At 37.8% G+C, this 18,982-nt stretch overlaps 1 protein-coding gene across 2 annotated transcripts in view; it reads left to right on the forward strand.

Annotated features, from left to right (window-relative positions):
* The window catches only part of csmd1b (CUB and Sushi multiple domains 1b), a 756,823-nt gene that overhangs the window by 690,370 nt on the left and 47,471 nt on the right, over positions 1–18,982 (forward strand). For both annotated transcript variants that reach the window (XM_039652188.2, XM_039652197.2), the window contains exons 45-53: positions 142–222; positions 307–420; positions 1,179–1,367; positions 2,859–3,005; positions 7,724–7,912; positions 10,738–10,923; positions 14,734–14,928; positions 17,677–17,850; positions 18,434–18,607. In XM_039652188.2, coding sequence (XP_039508122.2) covers positions 142–222; positions 307–420; positions 1,179–1,367; positions 2,859–3,005; positions 7,724–7,912; positions 10,738–10,923; positions 14,734–14,928; positions 17,677–17,850; positions 18,434–18,607 — 1,449 coding nt within the window. The remainder of the gene's footprint in view (positions 1–141; positions 223–306; positions 421–1,178; positions 1,368–2,858; positions 3,006–7,723; positions 7,913–10,737; positions 10,924–14,733; positions 14,929–17,676; positions 17,851–18,433; positions 18,608–18,982) is intronic.

Below are 18,982 nucleotides of genomic sequence, written 5' to 3' on the forward strand. Positions count from 1 at the left end.
ATGTTGATTCATAGAACTGTATGTTGTCACATGTCTTATGTGTGATTTATATTCTAGGTGGGTTGTTTGGGGTCATGTCATGCTTATAAAGGTAAATGAAAGGTCAAATTGCTTCAAAACTTATTTTTTTCATTTATGTAGCTTATCGGCTCAAGAAATGCCCTCCTCCCCCTATGGTTGAACAAGCAGAGATATTATTTGAAGACCAGGACTATGAAATCGGTATGAACAGCAAGGCCATTTGTGAAAGAATATCAAAGACATGATGTAAAAAATATTGAAAAATTCTTCTTACTGACCATGCAGGTGATATTGTGAGGTATCGATGCTTTCCTGGATTTACATTGATTGGCAGCAATGAGCTCACCTGTAAGCTGAACTCTCACCTGCAGTTTGAGGGACCACCACCAGCATGTGAAGGTCAGTGAAAAAAAGATCTCATAAATGTGTGAGGTATATATTTCACAATCGTCATGATTATGGAAAAGTGACAGCATGAAACCTAAAACTTTACAAACATTGTACAAGTCGAGTTACTCGAGGATATGCACAGTAATGAGAATCCATTGAATAATGGTAATTATAAAACTCATCCAAAAGAGAGTACTTAACTTAAATAATTTAAAGATGGTTGGGGATCAGTAATCCGAAATAATAAAGATGCTGAATCATTTGTGTGATTCTTGTAATCAAAGCTTATAATAATATAATCCATAAAAGATGGCACAGAGCCCCAACAACATTGTTTTGTTGTATGGTAACAAATAGACAGTAGCCGACAGCTGCCTTGGGAGCAAGGGGGGAAAAAACATTCCAGTTATCCTCGGCAAAGCTTTCAGTTGTAAATTTGAGCCGTTTGGCTTGTCTGTACTTTCTGTACAATGCCATGAAGAAGCGATAGTTCTCCTGGTTTGTTTCCTTCACCCTCCCACCCACAAGGCGGATTAACAAAAAAGCTTCCACTCACTTTGTTGCCTCCTCAAACCAAGGCTCGCAGCCCCTGAGGTGAATCCAGGAGAAGCACTGCACATGTTAGATAAAGTTTTTAAACTTTACTGTCTTTACTGGAATACTCTGGAGCTTGCATCTTTGTCTGTAGGAAAAGCACATTGCGATTTGTAATAATAATAATAATAATAATAGAGATGATTCCTGTGAATGTTGTGTCTACCCTACAGCTCAGTGTCCTGCAAATGAGGAGCGATCTGCCTCCTCTGGTGTGATCCTGAGTCCGGGCTTCCCAAAAAACTACCCCAACTCCCAGACCTGCTCTTGGATCATCAGAGTGCAGCCTTCCTTCACCATCTCCATTTATGTGGAAATGTTCCAGAGCGAGAAGCAGTTTGACGAACTGGAGATTTTTGATGGTAAACGTCATTTTTGTTTCCTCTGTACAGATGGAATGTTATTGATTATTTTATCCATACATCCATTTATATTCCGCTTATCCTATGTACTGTCGCTGGAGTGATGATATATAATATAATATAATATAATATAATATAATATAATATAATATAATATAATATAATATAATATAATATAATATAATATAATATAATAATTATTATATTATACACATTCTAAACAAAAAAGTTTTGAAGTTTATTTCTTCATTTTTTAACTAAAATGTTCATTTGTGATGCTTTTTTACCTCACACTATTAAAATGAAGAAAATGTCAAGCCAAAAACTGATATAAAATCAAAAAAAAATAATAATAATAAGCTGTGAGCTTTATATTTAGGAGGAATGCTTACAGTTGGCCTGCGTTTGACTTAGAAACACTGAATTTAGCACCCGGGTTTGGGCATCAATTTGACCAATCCAAGCACATCTAAATAGACAGGAGAAGGTTTAAGATATAACATATTGCTTAAAGGGATACTCCACCATTTTTTCTTTTTCTTTTTTTTTCATATTAAATTGTCCCCTTAACTAAGACGAGTCAGTTAAGGGTCACTTAATCGCTCTGACACTTTGATAGCACTTAACTAGCTCAGTTCATTCATTAGGATCACAGCAGAGAAGCGACCAAACACCTCCACGTTTTCCCTATTTAAAAACAGTTACACGAGTAGTGTAACTCGACCAAGAATAATGACACACACACAGAAAAAAAATACAGAAAAAATGCGCTTTTCTAAGCGTGTAAAGTGGATAAATGCATGGCGGAATACCACTGCAAGTGCTTGGGAGCACTTTGACTCGGCGAAGTAATATCATCACTCGTGAAAAATCCTCTATCCCCCCACTCCTTCTGTGGAGTGTTGATAACGTTTTATTTTGTGTCACCATTCTTGGTCAATTTACACTGCTGGTGTAACTGTATTTAAATAGGAAAAACGTGGAGGTGTTTGGTCGCTTCTCTGCTTGGATCCTAATGAATGAACTGAGCTAGTTAAGTGCTATCAAAGTGTCTCGCGCGCCAGAGCGATTGAGTGCACACCGTTAGACGAGAGAGGTACGCATCAACTCGTCTTAGTTAAGGGAATAACATAGTTTAATATGAAAAAAAATGGTGGAGTATCCCTTTAAGCTTCATAAATATACGTATATTTTATTGGGTGTTCATTTCAACGTTTGGAATGGATTGTAAAACTATTAAATGCTATTATTTTGGTGTTTTTGTATGTGTTTCTGAGCATTTTTCTTCAAGAAGCTAGCCAAGTGACAGGGATAAAAGGTGTAATGTGTACTGCTACTGTTGTAGGTGGAACTTGAAAACTTGGATATGTTGTTTTGTATGAAGTTTGGTCCTTGGCTTGAAAAGTTAATGTGTCTTCTGCCTTGCTGCCCAACAGATTCGTGGTTTGCAATATTTAGCTTTACTTGTTTTTGTGATGTTTAATTTACCAGGGCCATCTGGACAGAGTCCGCTGTTGGTGGCTTTGAGTGGGAACCACTCCACACAATTGAATTTCACTAGCAAAACAAACCAGCTTTACCTCAGATGGTCAACCGATCATGCGACCAGCAAGAAAGGCTTCAAAATACGCTACACAGGTTGGTTAAACATGTTTACATCTTTTCATATATCACTTTTTTTATGCAACCAGAAGTTATTCTATAGAACTTGGAAAAAAAAGAAAGTACTTGAACAGAAAACTAGCAACGCTTGTATAATGGAGAAATCATATAATCAAGAAAATATTTACCCTTTTATTTCTGATGAAGGCCTATGCACCGGAATGCGTTGGCGAATAACATTGATTTCTGTTTTCCACTTTTAATTCATCCAGACATCTTAATCAGGGTTATATTTACAATTCTGTCTTAGTTGCCTGTTGGTACATTTAATAGTATTTATCAATACTTGTGCCAGATTTATTCTGGACTTTTAGCCCTTCAAGGTAGGTTGCTTTGGATCCAAATGGGTCAATAAGTGAGGAAGTCAGCCTTTTCTAAGTTAGCCCTCATTACGCTAGAACCAGACACATCTTACCTCCGGGGAGCCATTGGCAAGTCTGCTGTAATAGTGGTCAAAGATGCAGCAATACATTTTGCTGAATAACTACCATGTCGTATTCTTCTGACCGACATTTCCACCAATGGCTAAACATGATTAATGGGCCACAAAGCCAGTAGCCATGATTACTTGGCATCTCTTCACCCATTCCTCTGCCTCTCTGTCAACGTTTCTTGGTCTCTATGTTCATTCCAGTTGATCTTTCAGACATGCTGTGCCCTATTCAGGCCCATTATTCCAGTGTGTTGCCACATGTTTCCTGTTTATTGGATTTTGTCAAGAGCAGACAGAAAGAGAAACGACTACATTGCTCAGAGGGATTGTGTTTTTGAAACCCTCTGAGTGGCTACTGTGTATTTAGATTCTTGAGTTGAAATAATCACGGGATGTAGGTAACACTTTTTTGATGAATAAAACACTTTTATCTCTACAAAACATCTTTCAGAAGCAACTTCAAGCCCTCCTTGTTTTTCCCGCCTTCCTTAGTCCGCTGGGCTTTCGGAAATTAGAATTCAGTGCCACGTGAAGGTTTTTATTTATTTATTTTTAACGCTAGGTCTGGTTAATCACTCGCAGCTAAGTCTAGACCTCTCAGCAGAGTTGGTGTGATGATGCATTTGATTTGATCTGTCTGAAGTGAGATTAAGCTTTGACATCCCTCGAGCTTCTTCTTTCCTTTTTATGATGGGTAAACTTGCATTTGTGTCACATCAAAAACAAGATCTAATGATCTTTTTTTTTATAACCATCAAGCTCCATTTTCGCATTCGTTTAATCTCCGAATCAAACTTAAACAGTTTTAAAGACTACATGAAATCGGAATTTTGAGATTTATCACTTTTAGTTCAAATCATCTAAGAGGTCATGTACCGTCCCACCTTAAAAGTTGACAAAATGAACGTACAGAGGATTAATGCATTTAAAATGTGCATTATTTTCTTGCAAGCATATGGATACAAATTTTTATCTAATAAAAAAACTATCTAGAGAAGTGGAGAACAGGTTTTGCTCATTACTCAGACTTGACATTGGCCAATTATTGCACAAAAGTAAACAGAACTCTCCTAAAAATCAAACATTTATTGGTATTTTTTTTTTTTACGGAACATTTCTTGGTTTCACTTAATTTTAAGGTGTCATTGTTATAGTGTAATTGTTATATTTAAGTACTGAGTAATATTAATCGACAAAATGTACTTACTATAGGGTTAGTGTGGCCTAGTTTTATGTGATTATGCATGATTTACTGCTATTGCTAAGTCACATTCATTTACAAAGCACTTTTAAAGGAGCTGCATGTAAGAAATGTATTTCATTCATGTATGATTCATCAATGTAATCATAAAATCAAATACTTGTATCACTGACAACAGTAGTCCGGCCAGGATATTGTCATTTAAAAAGTGAAGTTGCAGCCGTCAACTGACGTTGATGTTGTCATATTGTGTTATGGTCTGATGCTCCACCCTCCATCGATCTACCAATCACAAAGTCAGTAGTGTTGTGGCATCCGGGTTGCCAGCTCTGCTCTAGTTACCACAGCTGCAGCTACAAACATTTCGGATAAAAAATGTTGGATACTGCAGCCTATCTGGCAACCTCGAGTCAGGGTGGAGGGGGAGGGGATACACTGCTCTACACTAATTTAAAAGTGAATGCAGTACTTGTTTTGGCCACAATCTTACATACAGCTCCTTTAACAGTATGGATTGTTTCAAAGCAGCTTAGCAGTGAAAATAGAAATGACCGTAACAGATTGTTTAGCATTAGGTTAAAGTTATTGTTCAGCTAAAGTAAGTTTTGATTGATTCACTTCCGTTGTGAAGATCATTAGTTATTAACTTAGGGGCCGCTAACACGACACCGTTCAAACAGAAAACTCCGCTCCGGCCACACATTCGCACAAAACAGTGCCTGGTGGTGTCTCGAGAACACTCTTCCTGAAGTAGGTTTGAAGGTACAAACGATTATACTTTATCTCTCGTTAGAAAACGCAAATGGCGCACACATGTGCGTCACGTGTTCAGTCCATAAGTTTGCGCGTTTGAATATGTAACATGTAACAAGGACACTGTTAAATAAAGTGTTACCCATTTTTTTAAGCTACCAAACTTAGGACAGTAAACAAATTGAAGTTGACCATGTCAAACCATGTTCATACTTGTTCCAGCTGAAGCCATATTCAGGGTTGCAAACATTCGTTATGTAGTTTTGATGATGATTTTTGAATGTCACTCTGTATACAATCAGCATTTTTGTTTTCCAGTAAAATTTCTATACACATTTAGTTCAGAAGCAAACTTATATTAGATAATATAAGGTCAATGTTAGTTTTTATAATGTATTTGATACATAATTGTGCAATGTGTGCTATGTTTCAGGAATATGTTTTTTTTTTTAGAAAGGCCTGACCAGGGACTGGGGTTGCAAATTAGCCTACTGGCTAGAAACTTTTTATGCAACACATTTACACATTTTGTTATGGCTTTGCCTATTACAACTATGTATGTAATAATGTGCACTGCATTGTCCCTGACAAATAAACTAATAAATAAAATAAAATAAATAAATAAAAATAAATAAGATTTGTGAAATATGTTAGACTTATGATTAAAGCATATATATATATATATATATATATATCAGGGGTGGCACGGTGCATGAAAAAACACCCGAACCGTTCGATTCGCTTGTCTCGGTTCGGAGCGTGTGTGCGTCTCATGGTTCCACGCATGCGCAATGTAGCCTCGTGCCCGTATGTGACGTGTGTTTTCTTTTCGCGTGACATAAGCTTGTTCGACTTAGACCGGCGCTGCACAGAGCGACCGGTGAATAACATCAAACTAGTGCGAGAACGACGGCTCTGTCACTCACTTTCGCGGTATTTGATGTCATTACCGATCGCTCTGTGCAGCGCCGGTTCAAGTTAGTAAACAAGCCAGTAAAAGTGGAGTATGGAGCGCTGCAGGTCACGGCACGCGGAGAAATGGCAAGTGGGAGAGATGAGGGAGTTGGAGGATGCGCCAGCGTCCTATTGAGAATGAGGAGTCACGTGCCTATTTGGGCGGGGTCTGAGCCGGTCGGCCATGATGGTAGGTGACGCTATCGGTTACCAGGGTTTTTATCGATTTTTAACGCAGCAGTTACTTCCAGGCATGGTAAAACAGTGCGGTATTGCGAGAAACTTCTCTACTACCGAGCTAAAAACACACGTAATCAATACTGTTTTGTCGTGGGAATCCTACCAACATGGCGGAAAGGGGAGGGGCACTGTAAAATGACGTCAACTCCTCATTCTCAATAAGTCTATGGTATAAGTCCGGTGTGTGGGAACATTTTGGATTTCATGTTATGATATTTTAATATAACGCTACAGTGGCATTTTATGTTTAGATAAGAGCTTCAGTCAAATGTTTCCAAATCCTGCACTTTAATTTCAAGTGAAAAAAAAGTACCCTCACTTTTTGGGAATAGAAGCATTGTTGATACTGTTTTTGTGTTGAGGTTGAACTTATGTTTCACTTTATGTTTATGGCCTTTGCTATTGCTATAGCCTAATTATAGGCAATGAGGTTTCATGTATATTGACTTATTCATAAAAGACAGTGTTTTAAGAGTTCCTCTTTTTTTCTTTTAAAAGATAGAATTTTTGTAAGAGCTACAAAAGTTGTCAGTTGATAAATGCAAGTTAATTTCTTTGTGTAAAAAAGATTTGTGTGATAAAAATGCACAAGTTCTTGTAGAGATAGTGATACACATTCTCCTTTTTTTGCCAAATAAATGAAAAGCGTGTCAATGTCTTCTCTCTTGCTGTATCTAAATCTCACCTAGCTTTCCTCTGATTGCATGAATATAATTTTTTTTTTATACTGTATCCTAAAGTGTGGATAATTAAGCTATATATCACATGCTGAAGTACATTTCTGGAGTGTTAAAGATTAAAAGAAAAAAATAACAAGAACCGTACAGAACCGAAAACCGTGACACTAAAACCGTGATACAAACCGAACCGTCGGTTTCGTGAACCGTGCCACCCCTAATATATATATATATATATATTGAATATTATACAATGAATTAAGGCAATTTTTTTTCTTTCTTTTTTTACCTGAAAAGTGAAAAAATGGCTTTACCACCACACTCTAAAATATCTCAAAGGTTGATCAAGGCTATGATTAGATCTGTATTCAAGGACATGTGATGCATCTTTTAACATCATACTATAACGAACTGTGATTGTTGGCGTCTCCCGCAGCGGCATACTGCAGTGTGAATGATCCACCCAAGAATGGAGGAGTCATCAATAGGGCGAGAGACCGGCCAGGCAGCAGACTCCAGTATTACTGCAACGCTGGCTATAGACTCGTGGGTCACAGAAATGCCACATGCAGACTCCATCCCAATGGGCTTTACCAGTGGGACAATCTGGCTCCACTCTGCCAAGGTAAATCACACTATTCAGAGACATTCACTGACTCATTCCCCCTTATTCAGATGTCTGGGAATTGCCTTGAAAAGGAGACCTGCCTCCATGCATATGACAAAATGTGTCATTCTGCAGGGCGCTCAAAAGCACCTCCGCACGCCTCGACGAGAAGCCGCTTTTATTCCATTAAACACTTCCGTCGAGGACTGTGCAATGAGATCACGAGTGTCCTTTGTCCCAATGTCATAATGGGGGACTCTTCAGTCACGCTAAGACTAAGACAGAAATGTAATTGAATGTGTTTGATGTGTCGCGGGTTCTCTTAATTTCATTGTTCATGCTTCCTTCCCTGCTCCTTCCTCTTTTATTGAGTTGCTAATTTTGTCCTTCAGCCCACGTTGCATTTTGTCTGCCCTTTCTCCTTTCGCTCTGAGCCCTCGCGTATTCTGTTCCAGAGCTTTGTCAAAGAGCATTTTTTTCTTTTGGAGGTTTGCTGTGCTTTCATTAACAAGACGAGTCATCTTTTTATCAGACCGTACGTATAAATAGAGAGCAAATGAACTGTAGGTCTAATTGTTACAGCTGTTATCTGTGCAGATTTAAGGCAGGTTATATAAGATGTTTTTTAAGTATATTGCACTTTTCATGAGTAATGTAGGAAAAGTTTTGTCTCTGAATGCTGTTAAAAACTCTGGTTTAAGGTGTTTTTTAATTATTATTATTAATAAACAAAAAAAATAGACAAAAATGTAAAATATTCAAGTAAATAAAAAATAAGAAAGAATGCCAGAATTAATTACAGGATTGAGAGTAACAAGGTTGCAAATTTTTTTTTCTAAAACTTTTTTTGGAATCAAATGTTATTTTGTAGTTATTACTTACTATAACTTTGGTAATAGAAGTGAATGGTTGAGCTTGTCTCAAATAGAGTTTGTCACAATTTGTGTAACAGTTGCGAAAATAGAATGAGATTTTTTACTGGTCTTTCCACAATGGTTAAGACATTTTTAGGAATGCTTTTTTTTTTTTTTTTTTTTAGGTGGAGAAAATAATAATAAAAATCAAATTATTCTATTTACAGGCAAATAACAGTATTTCATATGTAAATTGCATGAAAGTTTGCTAATGGTTATCATTACCTACCACACAATGCTTTTTCTTTGAGATATTTTTTATTATTTTTATTTTTTTTTACTCTGTTGTATAGGACAGAAAATGGAGTCAGGACAACAAAACTGCATTCCTTTTTGCAAACAGCTCTTATGAGCTCTTATATCATAAATGTGCACTACCCAGTCTGCCACAGAGCATTCTACTGAATACAGAACTGCTCCTTACTGCTGCCCCAAAAATGTTGCCCAGGGGCTCTATTAAATTAGCATCTTTTAAGGACGTTTCACAAAAATGCCAGCAAAAGTTCCTATACGTTCATCAGCGCAAAGATTTTCCTCAAGAAATCTCATTAGTCTTAATCACACAAAGGTAAATGAAACTATTCCAAGGACTGGAGGTCATAGCACTAATATCCTTTTACCATTGCACAGAGCTCTGAGTAGCCCTGGCTAGGCCCCATTTGTAACGAAGGACATCTAGAACGGGCGCTAATGAAGGCCAATCATCTCTTTAAGTGGCCGGAGCAATCCATGCATTCTGCCAGCAGGTCAGACAGAGGCAGACAAGGGCTTATGGCCTGCTTCTTATTCAGGATGTGATCAATTTAACAAGGAAGAGCTTTCCCATTGGTTTTTTGGAATGGTTGCTTGTGTGTGCCTGTAGTAGTTTTAAATATTACTAATTTCATATATGAATGGTTGCATGTAATAGAGGTCTACTACACAACCAGAGACCAACAGTAGATGACAAACTGTCAGGTTATATAAGCCAGGTTCAGGTCAATTTTTCTTACAATAAGGTCCTATTAGTTAACATTAGTTCATCACAACATAACAATAAAGACTATGTTTGTTACAGTATTTATTAACCTTTTTTTAATGTTAGTTAATAAAAACCCAATAATAAAACAATATTAACCTATTAAGATTTATACATGTTTTGGTTGATTTATAAAAAAAAAAAAAATAAATAAAAAACATTTCCCCATTGTTAATTCATGTTAGCTAATGTAGCTACCTAATGGAACCTTATTGTAAAATGTTTTTCCTCATACCTAAAATCAGATTTCCATCAGGTTTATAATAAAATAAATAAATAAAATTTTACTGTTCATTACAATTTATGGTTTTACTATATTCAAGCATTCCTGCAAAGCTTCTACTTCCAAGTGATGCATTCATCATTATAATGTCACACATTCAGATCATTTTTATAATTTACATTTATTTCTGTATCCAATTTTCATCCCTTATTTACACATGGTATCTAACAAAAATAAGTCTGTGTCAAGCGAACCATTAAAGGTGATCAACTTTTATTCAGTGCGCACATCCACATTATAACAAACCGACAAAACTATTTTAAAAAGCATACAAAATAAACATACAAACAAAACAAAACAAATATATATTCAAATTCAGAATGTACAATTTATTTTAAAATAAAAAGAATGTTAATTAAAGGGAGAGTTTTATTTTGCCCATCTTGACAAATACTGTTCTAATTTATTTAACTGTGTTTTTTTTTTTTTAAGAAACTTTCTGAGTGTTACTCATAGTTGCTGCTCATGTAACGCTTGCACGTCACGGCAAGACAAGTCAGCTATTGCTAGCTATTGAACACTGAATATAATCTTGCTGTGCGTGTATTCTAATATATATTGCTAAGTGGACTGTTGTAGATACTCTGCATAGTACCCTCATGCAGTGCTGTTTGGGTCTGATTGGCAGCTGTATCTTGTGGAGTGCCAGAGTCTCCAGCTAACGGATCGTTCCACGGCTTCCAGTACACGGTGGGCAGTAAAGTGCAGTATCAGTGTGAGGAGGGATACAGGCCCGACGCAAGCAGCCTGCTCATCGCCGTCTGCCTGGAGGATGGCACCTGGAGCAACGTGGCACATCCTTCCCGCTGTTTACGTGAGCAAATCAAGTCCTCTGTTTCTATGCCAACAGCATGTTAAAATCTACCGCCTCATTGAACCGCCGCAGTCAGCCGCGTTCTCGCTCGTCTCCCCCTCTGAGAGTATTGTAGGGCAGGTAATTGGCAAAATTAGCAATAATGACTTGATTTTTTGTGGTTTGGCATCTCAAACAAGACAATGGTATGATGTGGCATCTCCCCCCTCTGACCTGAATTACCATTAGCCCACAAAACCAAGCAAAGAGCCCACAGCCAAATAACCGTGTATTATGCATTCAGAGGTCATCATCGACAGGAAGGAGAAAGGATGAGGCTTCTGTGCTGCTACATAATACTATTGTCAAGATGTTCTTTCATTCTAAAGCTTAAAGATGATTTTATGGCACATCCACGGTGTCCCAAACTAGCTGTAATCTACAGCGCTACGATGGATCTTGTGTATATAATTATCTAAACAAGTGCGAGCTTTGTCGTGTAGAACATGGAGAGGGAACATAATGTGAGATGAAACGTGAGGAAAAGATGTTTTAGTCCTCTTAAGATCTTGTTTATTATACCTGACCTAGCTTGCAACCCCCCAACCCCCTCCCCCTCCTCAAATTAGATGTGCCCACACCAAATTAAGCTTCCTTTGAATCTGAGCTATGCACTGTGCTGTTCAATCAAAGGACCATCTGCTCCATGCTGGCTTCAATATTGTTACTCTGAAACCTTATGTTTTCACTTCAGTTTTCAACCAGAATCCACATCAATAACATTCAAAGGTCCCTTATAATGCCCCTTTTCACAAGATGTAAAATAAGTCTCTGATATCCCCGGAATGTGTATGTGAAGTTTCAGCTCAAAATACGGGTCCAACAGATCATTTTTTACAGCATGTTTAAATTGTCATTTTTTGGGCTCAGAAAAACGTGCTGTTTTAGTGTGTGCCCTTTAAATGCAAATAAGCTGCTTCTGCCGGCACAGGGGGCGGAGCTTCATGAGCTCGCTCAGTCTCTCAGGACAATTTCATCTCACGGAATGATGATAACGTCAGAAACTCTCAGTAACGGTGTTCATTTCGAGTTGGACAATAATGCCTACAGAGTCAGAGTGCTGTATAGAGATGGAACAGGTATAGTTTAGTAGTTTAATTACGGTTATTATAACGTATTTGTCATCTGCTTGTATGTATCCATTATTTATTAATAGCCTACAAGTCTGCTGTTTACGAATGATGATCAAATATATACTAATGAGTTTAATAAAGTTTATTGTACATCACACAAAAGATTACACGTCAGTTTTACTTCAGAAAATCACAGTAAGAGCTGAGTAAACACAGTGAGTTATAAGAAGTGCGCAAGTTGAGGGAGTTGAGGGAGCATTCCTGTGGGTGGACTTTAGTAAAAAAAACTGTTCTACTGACGTCATTAAAGAAGGAAGTAGAGGGATATAGTCCAAACGGGCCGTTCGATGTAGGTTACTTCTGTTAAATAAAATATCTCGCTTGGCATTGAACTTTGAGCTTTATAAGATACTATTTATACTCTAACAACAACACACACTAACTAAACTTTGAAACATGGGATCACGAAGAACGGGACCTTTAAAATCTTGAATGTGCACAGGAAATGAAACGAAAGCCAAGTCATTTCTAGGTTAAAGTTTTCCTTGTTTGAACGGTCTAATATACTCAACCAGTGGAGTGAGTTTGAGGCAGGACTACCTATTTTTAGAACAACACATAACGGGAAGTTACCCAAACTATCTTTAAAATATGACACGTATTTACATGGGTTTACATGGACCCTAAAACATCAACTTTGTAATCGGACTAGTTGCACAGTTGTCACATTTACTGTAACCACATCAATTGGAATGAGTTGGCCAAATCTGATTAAAATTTAATAAGGGGTGGTTTAAAACAAATCCAATTCTTTCAATTGGACATTTGAACGATCAGATAAAAATTCCCCTCTGAATTGGGATGCTACGGAGCCCCCCTAGTCCCACTTTGGCAAAAAAAATTAACTATAACTATCTCGTGGCCTCAAGATACTAACTCGTGGCCTCAAGATACTAACTTGTGGCCTCAAGATAGTAACTCGTGGCCTCAAGATACTAACTCGTGGCCTCAAGATAGTAACTCGTGGCCTCAAGATAGTAACTCGTGGCCTCAAGATACTATCTCGTGGCCTCAAGATAGCAACTCGTGGCCTCAAGATACTAACTCTATCTTGAGGCCACGAGTTAGTATCTTGAGGCCACGAGTTACTATCTTGAGGCCACAAGTTACTATTTTGAGGTCACGAGTTACTATCTTGAGGCCACGAGTTAGTATCTTGAGGCCACGAGTTACTATCTTGAGGCCACAAGTTACTATCCTGAGGCCACGAGTTAGTATCTTGAGGCCACGAGTTACTATCACGAGGCCACGAGTTAGTATCTTGAGGCCACGAGTTACTATCTTGAGGCCACGAGTTACTATCTTGAGGCCACGAGTTACTATCTTGAGGCCACGATTAGTTAGTTATAATTAATTTTTTTTGCCAAAGTGGGACTAGGGGGGCTCCGTAGGATCCAGCTTATATTGAATATATATTCAAAGGCTGATTTTATCACAGTGGTGCAACTATAACTGTGTCCCAGTTCAAAGGCTGCATCCTTTGAAGGCCGCGAAGGTCGGACTGAGCCTTCGAAGGCATGACCATTGAAGTCTGCTTCCTCTGAATTTGGACACAGTTAAAGTGTCACAAATGATAGCCATGTCATTCCAAAATTTTCATTCCACTTATCGTCTCTGATGTGCTGCAGGACAATGTCATCTCAGAAGTCCTTGCTTCAGACTCTCATCCACAGACACCTTGTTTTGGGCACAGAAAGGGGCATTTTGACTGCTTGATAAAAGTAAGCAGTACGGCACAAAGCTTCATCGTCTCCTATAGAGTTGTCAAAACAAGGTACTGACTTTGGTACCAAGTCGGTACTGAAATGTTTCAATTTTGACGCTTTGAGCGCTGTTGAGCGGAATCATAAACTCCTCTGATTGGCCATTGTGTTCACACACTCATCAGATATGTATGTAATTGGCTACAATGATCAACACACTGGAGTGTTTGAGAGCGCACGGAAGTGTTTGAAAGTGGTAAAAAAAAAAAAAAAAAAATCTGGAGTGGGAGCGTTTGAAAGCACAAGCACTTGTCTATCAGCGGACCGGTCCGCTTTCAAACACTCCCGTCCCGTGTCATTGATCTATATTTACATGTTTTTGAAGCACTGGTCATTATAGCCACAATATTTGATGAGCGCGTGAATCAGAGGTGTTTATGATTTCACTGAACAGTGCTCAAAGTGTCACATTTTTTGCATTTTTGACAACTCCATACTCCTATTCAGGACCCAAAATAGATACATATAACATCTGCATTTCAGGAGGATTGTTAGTATATACGCTAACAGCGGGAAACTCTGAAAATATTCAGCCAGTGAGCGCATGTCAAAACATCAATTTGCTTGTGACTTCTAAACGCGCACAACATCAAACCGTTTATTTAGCGTTCATGTAAACACAATGCTCGGATTCATCAGTTTCATTCATTTAAATAACTGACATTTTAGTGTAACGTAATTTCCTCCAAACTAAGAAAGCCTTTATGCAAAACATTTTTTTTTAGGTCATAGGAAAAATAAATTCATACAAGTCCAAACTTTTCACTTGTATTTTTTATCTATCCCATAAATCCTGTAAGCTCTAGTTATTCCAGTTTCAGGACCTACAAGGTCATGGTTTTCCATTAATGTGTTCTTTGCCTTTTGTCCTGCAGCGATTCAGTGCCCGAACATTGAGAGCATGCTCTCAGAACACATGGTGTGGCGTCTCATCTCGGGTTTGCTGAATGAGTTTGGTGCACGGATAATGCTGAGCTGCTCCCCCGGCTACTATCTAGGAGGCAGGAGGACCATCAAGTGCTTAGCTAATGCAACATGGGAAGGGCTGGAGGAGAAGTCTACCTGCAAGAGTAAGAATGCTTTTACACAAATGCAACAACACATACATTTACAAAGATAGATGCATTTTATGATCTTTTTTGGTCCATTTTGGAGTATAAATCAACATCCACTCTCTTTGTATGGAAAAAAAAGAGGCTTTGTCTTTCATATTTTGTGTTTCACAGAAGAAAGAAAAAAGAGACCCCACAAAAAACACAATTGAATTCCACATTCTACTCTTGGGATTTCACGAAAAGATCAGTTTGTTAATTACCAAACTGCGTCCATTATGAGCTAATGAAACAAATTCATTAGGGTAGCTAATATGTCTGAAATCTGTCCGGTCTCTATATCACATTTCGTTTATTTCTCCACTGATCCAAGTGTAATCCTCTGGATTTAGCATGCACGCATAAGACGCCATCCACTGCTTAGTCAGTTTTGATCGCGGCCCGGTTTTCACCGCAGGGACAGGCTGTGTAAACAGTATCATGGTGATTAAGTCTTCGGTGAAAAATGCTTTAACTAATTCGAGGTCAGAGAGCAAATGTAAATATTCTAATCAGAGGCAGCTTAATTTTTAATGTGTTTACGCACCACGGTGAGTAAGTTGTTAATGAAAGGAACAGATGCAAACAGCTGGGGCTTAAATTGTAATTTGACTTCTGAGTATGTCGTAAAAATAAATGAGTGTGGGTTGTATGACTAGCCCATGCACCTAAACAATCATTAGTGCTGTTTGCTAAGGCAACCATCGCTATTACTATTGCTCATACTCAGGGTTACTGGATTTGAACAAACCCCTAACACTAAGTATGAAACTTGTCATGTAATTAACCTGCATTGTTTGAGCTACAGACATGAATAAAAGCTCAAATTTTACTTGTGATTGTTGAAGATAGAGATTAAGTGATCAGAAACACCTTAGTAACTGAATACCTAAGTGTACTATGCAAAAGTCTATTTTCGACCCCCACATTTTTTTTTAAGCCAGTTATTTATATGTTTTGCTATAGGGTGTCGGTAGGAAATATCAGTTTACATTAGATTAATTGTTATTATCCAGTGAAATTTGTGTATGCACAAGGAGTCTGTCATTAGCTGGGCGTCTTGGAGACGTTGCCGCAGTTCTTCTGGATTTAGTCTGTCTCAGTTTTTCAGTTTCATCATGTAATCCCACACAGACTCGATGATGGTGAGATCAGATCTCCGTGTGGATCACACCAGCTGTTGTCAGACTCCTTGTGCATGAATAAAAATCTGGATTAATGAATCATTACAATTTATGGGCAAAAGGAATGTTTGGAAATGTAAACTTACATTTTCCTACTGACATACTACATCTATATATAAATAACTGGCTTAAAACCATTTTGTTTTGGTTAAAATACTTACGTGACTAAGACTTTTCTGAATTAACAATGAACAGTACTTCTATTGCATTTATTATTATTTTTTTTGTTAAAGGAAAACTCCGGCGCAAAATGAACCTTTGGTCTAACGACACATTGGTACCTTGTCGACCATTCTCTGAGATTTGTTTTCATGATAATCGAATGTAAAGAGTTTTATCTCTAAAACTGTTTAGTGTATAACGCTAATATATGGGGGCATATGATAAGTAAAAAGAAATCGCTAGATAAAACCATTAACAAGGCTCAAAATAGCCCCACACTAACACAGTAACATAATAAGAGTCCCTACATGCAAATCGAAGCATTGAGAACTATGTAAGTGTACAGACCGTTTAATAAGAAGACACTTTATAAAGACAGTCCACTTCGTGTGTACAGGCAGGAGAAAACAGTCTCGACAAGTCGAACCACGAACGCTCTTCAGAAGTTCGCTGAACTTCATTTAGTTCAGCGTACTTGGCACGTCGTTCGTGGTTCAACTTATTGAGACTGTTTTCCAAAGATGGCTCCTTCCTGTATACACGAAGTATACTCTTTATAAACTATCTTCTTATTAAACGGCCTGTACACTTACAAAGTTCTCAATGTTTTGTTTCGCATGCAGGGACCCTCATTATGTTACTGTGTTAGTGTGGGGCTATTTTGAGCTTTGTTGGTGGTATTAACTAGCGATTTCTTTTTATTTATTAAATGCCCCTATATACTAGCCTTATACACTAAACAGTTTTTAGAGATTAAACTCTTTACATTTGATTATCATGAAAACAAATCTCAGAGAACGGTTAACTAGGTACCAAAGTTTTATTAGACCAAAGGTTCATTTTGCGCCGGAGTTCTCCTTTGATTTTCAACATTTTTAAAATAAAAAGTTGCAATTGTTAAAAACATACATCAATGCACTTTGAACCTAACAAGCAAGGAACATATGTATTTTTATTACTAATCTATAATTAACAAAAATATACTAATGTTAACTAACACATTAACTAATGTTATCCTATGACATGAGACCTTATTGTACAGTAAAGTGTCTCCCAAAAGACTGCTCATTTAAATTGCTTGTAATTGTTTACAATACTTTGATTTTTTGATACATTGCAAACAGTTGAAGAACACATATTATTTTATGGCCTTGTTGATCGACTACATGGAATATTTATACTTCTACTTCTGTTCCCTTGACATGTGCACCATTACATAAACACATCTGTGTTGCTTTTAGCCATGCCCTCTTCACCTCCCCATTTCCTGGTAGTCACTAGGAATAAGAGTGGCATATTGTGTCCGTCATCATCAGTGTGACCTTTTTCTCCGATGAAATTATATTTGTAATCAAGATATTGTGTTGACTATGTCCTCCAGTCATTTCCTGTGGGGAGCTTCCATCCCCTGCTAATGGCAAGAAGATGGGAACCCTGACTACCTATGGTGCCACGGCTATCTTCATGTGTAACACAGGGTATACTTTAGTGGGCTCACACGTGAGAGAGTGTCAGGCCAATGGTCTCTGGAGTGGAGTTGAGACCAAATGTCTGGGTAAGTAGCATCTTTCAGCTGGGCTTTGGTTACTGGAAGTTATTTACTACCGAGTCGTTCATGTGTGGAGAAAAGCGAGTCTGTTCACTGGAGGGAAAGCCTGAGGTTTTCCTATGCTATTGTATTCTGCTTGTATAGTTCTAGTTTTTGTACAACACTAAGAACAATATGATATCCATAAGAAGGACATGTTCTCGGATCAGCATCCTTTGTTCTTCTCTAAACAACATAAACTCACAGACGATATTGATTTATGACTTCTGTAGTATTAGATAATACTAGAAAAAGAGAAAATCCTTGAACAACGAGTGAGTGCAGCTAAACGGAGATATGCCACTGCCTGACGATCAGTGCTGACCCTTAGACACATCACCTGCTGCTTGACCAAACAGCACGGAGGGCATTTCATCAAAATGTCAAGCAGTGACCGCCGGACTGCTCTCTGGAAATAACCAGATGTGTCTGTGCTACACGCCCTGTAAAACTCGAAGTTGAATTTGTGCTCGTTTAGTTACACGATTTTATTTTCATGGGACGTTTGTTGATTCTGACCCCTAAATGTTTTTTTTTTTTTTTTTTTCAGCTGGTCATTGTGATTCTCCGGATCCAATTGTTAACGGTCACATCAGTGGTGATGGATCCAGTTATAGGGACACGGTTGTTTATCAGTGCAACCTGGGCTTTCGCCTCATAGGGACCTCGGTTCGCATCTGCCAACAAGACCACAGGTGGTCAGGGCAAGCGCCTGTGTGTGTTCGTAAGTGAATTTTAACACTTTGTTTTATATAAATCACTTTTATAATAGGTCTGTCAATTGATTTTAAAAAAAAATTTCATTCATTTAAGTCAAATTTATTTTTCACAACATGCATTGTTTTAAAGCATCTTTACAGGTTAATAATATCTTAAAGGAGTAGTTCACTTTAAAAAAAAATACTTTTGCTGATAATTTACTCACCCCCATGTCATCCAAGATCAAAAGAAAATAAATTAAGGTTTTTGATGAAAACATTCCAGGATTTTTCTCCATATAATGGACTTCAATGGGAACCAAACGGTTCAAGGTCCAAATGATAGTTTCAGTGCAGCTTCTAAGGACTTTAAATGATACCAGACGATGAACAAGTGTCTT

This window comes from Pimephales promelas, chromosome 11 (genome assembly GCF_988280905.1).
Source record: "Pimephales promelas chromosome 11, fPimPro1.hap1.1, whole genome shotgun sequence".
In the NCBI taxonomy this organism is placed as follows: Eukaryota; Metazoa; Chordata; class Actinopteri; order Cypriniformes; family Leuciscidae; genus Pimephales; species Pimephales promelas.